The sequence below is a fragment of the Acanthisitta chloris genome, unplaced genomic scaffold, assembly GCF_000695815.1.
Source record: "Acanthisitta chloris isolate BGI_N310 unplaced genomic scaffold, ASM69581v1 scaffold38979, whole genome shotgun sequence".
Taxonomy (NCBI): domain Eukaryota; kingdom Metazoa; phylum Chordata; class Aves; order Passeriformes; family Acanthisittidae; genus Acanthisitta; species Acanthisitta chloris.
In genome coordinates this window covers 20168-22831 of record NW_008692638.1, presented here as the reverse complement: position 1 = coordinate 22831, position 2664 = coordinate 20168, and the positions used below count along the sequence as shown (strand labels likewise).

Genomic DNA, 2664 nt, shown 5'->3' with positions numbered 1-2664 from the left:
TTATATGTGGCCATTTTCTTAGTCCTGCTTCCCTGGTAGGCACTGTGTTGGCAACTGCCTGTTCTGTCTTCAGGTGGACTTCCTGCTCTCAGTAATACTTTCATGGCCCTCAGGGGTAAGCAGTGGCCATCCTGATCCATGTGCCAAAGTTTGCAGTGGTCAAGAGACACGGGCTGTATGTCATATGCCTGGGAAAGATGAGGAGGAAAGGATGTAGTGCCCATTGAGGAGATGGCAGCAGCTTCCTTGGGATCACACCACTCCTCTGGAGGATGGCCTGGGCTAAGCTGGGCTTACAGCTTGTGCAGGGGCTGGCATAACATTGGAGCTTTGACCCTGTGTATCACTGTACAAATACCAGTGATTTGCCTTTACAGTTGATGGAGATCCACACTTCATTATATCGGTGCCACAGAAAAAAGATGCCATTTGTTTCAATATCAATGAAAGCCCTGGTACTATCTTAAATTTAATAAATGACCCAATTACAGGTGAGTTTATAATTATATTTTTCATTTTTCCCCCGGGTACTTCAGGCAAACTATCATGTGTTTAAAGGCTATTTCTCTCTTTATACTGCAAAAGCTTTTTTTCCCCAGCAATGTCAGTAGGAAGTCTTGTACCATTACCAAAACTGTTTTCACTTTTTGGAGCAAAACTTTAAACTGTGTTTGAAAACCACTGTGAGGGTTGAGAGCAGCAATTTGTCCCAGTGTAGTAGTAGTACAAGCAATAAAATAATCTTTATGTTGCCAGTTAGCAATATCTGGTAAAAATAGGCTGATGTCACATAGGCTGTTTGTGTCCATCACAGACTCTTTGTGCTCTAGGAAGTACTGAACTTTTCTGCATAAAATATTTTTGGTTTTGTGGAAAGCCACATAACAGCCCCCTGAGCTTTATTTTACACTGTCATAAACATGCACCAGTAATTCTGATCTGTTTTTCAATTAATGTATTTGTTCCCTTGAGTCATTGTTACATTTTCATTACGCTCCTTGACATCACTTGATCAGGTCCTTCTATAAACCAATACTTGTTTCCTTTCTCTGTTAGGCATCACAGTCAATGGAGAACTCATTGGTGATAAGAGACCAAATAGTGATGCAAAGATCCAAAACTCATATTTTGGAAAACTTGGCATTGCAAATAAGCACCTGGATTTAAAGCTGACAGTGACTCCTGAGAAGATCACAATTCAGAATGGGGATGAAAAAACAGGTTTCACCTGGCTTGACTCAGTCACCTTACAACAGGATGGGTAAGGCTCACAGAGAGGATATCAGGCTCTTGTGTTACTTTCTACACTTTTAAAAATACTGATCAATAATGTACTTCTAAGATTTGTTGTCTGAATACACAGATAAAAATTGATCCCAACCCTGCTGGATTCTGCTCTCTACTTTGTTCTGTAACTGCCTAATGATTATTCACAAATTCCTCTGCTTGGAATAAGTACCTGAAGGATTTTTCCTGATTTTCTATTACTATGACTGAGGTAAAACTAGATTTGGTATTGTGCTTAATCCAGCAGTGTCTTGCAAATACTTGGAGTAACTAGGCATAGTGTGTAATCTTTCAAAGGCACAGTAAGGTGTAAGGCACAGTCTCCATTTTAAGAAATGGAAATTGTGGCTTCCAGAGAATAGGTGCATTTTGCCCTGTCAGCGGGTATATTTTCCATGGGATCTCTCTATTACAGAATCATTTGTAGCTGTGCAAAAGGAAGTTTAGAAAGGGAATGGGCAATATTTCCTCCTCCTTCTCCTCCTCCTTTGCATTTCAGTATATAGCATAAAATCTCTGCCTTCTCAAGGCCTGGCACTGCAGCAGAAAGAGCAAAAGTGTAATTCATCCAGCATGGCTTTATTTTATTATGACAGACACATTGATGTTGTCACTAACACAGTCAGAAACAAGTCTTTATCCTAGCACTCACCCAGGCAGTTTGGGAGTTGTCAGGTAACACCCAGGCAAAGAAGCAATGGTTTTATCAATGGAATTTGTATTATTGAGCATGATGTGCTGTACCTACTCTAACCTATCCCTGATTCATTGTCCTGTGAGAGGACGAGTTTTTGTAGAAACACCTTGCTGAAAAGTTTAAAGGCCATTAGCCTTTTCCACTGTAATTTACTCTGATTCCATGACTGTCTGTGCACACCCATATGAAGACTCCCCTGGACCAAACTAGGTGGCAAACCCTCTCTTTTAAAAACCCCTGAGCAGTTTATAAAGCCATGTTTGTTTCTTGGACATGTTTCTTCTCACATGTCCTCTCGCTGCTGTTAACTCTGGGAAGCACAATGTCCTAAGTCAAGTATTTCTTTTTTTCCCCTCAGTTTTACTTTGATAATTAACAGAAAGAAAAATCTGGTGCTCTCAGTGGGCAGTGGTGCCTCATTTGTTGTTGTTTTGCACCAAGTATGGAAGAAGCATCCTCTCCACCAAGACTTCCTAGGACTGTATACATTGGAAGGTGATAAACTGTCTGAACAGACCCATGGCTTACTAGGTATGGCTTCGTTTAGTGTTTCTATGCTTGTCTTGTATTATGAGGCGACATAACTTGTACACACCAGCTTGTATATACCCTTTCTTAACTGAGATAATGGAGGAAACTGAGATGACATTGTGACAAAATATTCTGGGCTCAGACTTGAT

The 2664-nt window shown here is 40.5% G+C and overlaps 1 protein-coding gene across 1 annotated transcript in view; it reads left to right on the top strand.

The window, feature by feature from the left end:
• Positions 1-377: 377 nt before the first annotated feature.
• ITIH1 (inter-alpha-trypsin inhibitor heavy chain 1) overlaps positions 378-2664 on the top strand; it is a gene marked incomplete at its 5' end in the record, with an annotated part of 4050 nt that continues 1763 nt past the window's right edge. Inside the window, 3 exons of the mRNA XM_009082735.1 lie at positions 378-491; positions 1057-1261; positions 2343-2515. Of these exons, the coding sequence (XP_009080983.1) occupies positions 378-491; positions 1057-1261; positions 2343-2515 (492 nt within the window). The remainder of the gene's footprint in view (positions 492-1056; positions 1262-2342; positions 2516-2664) is intronic.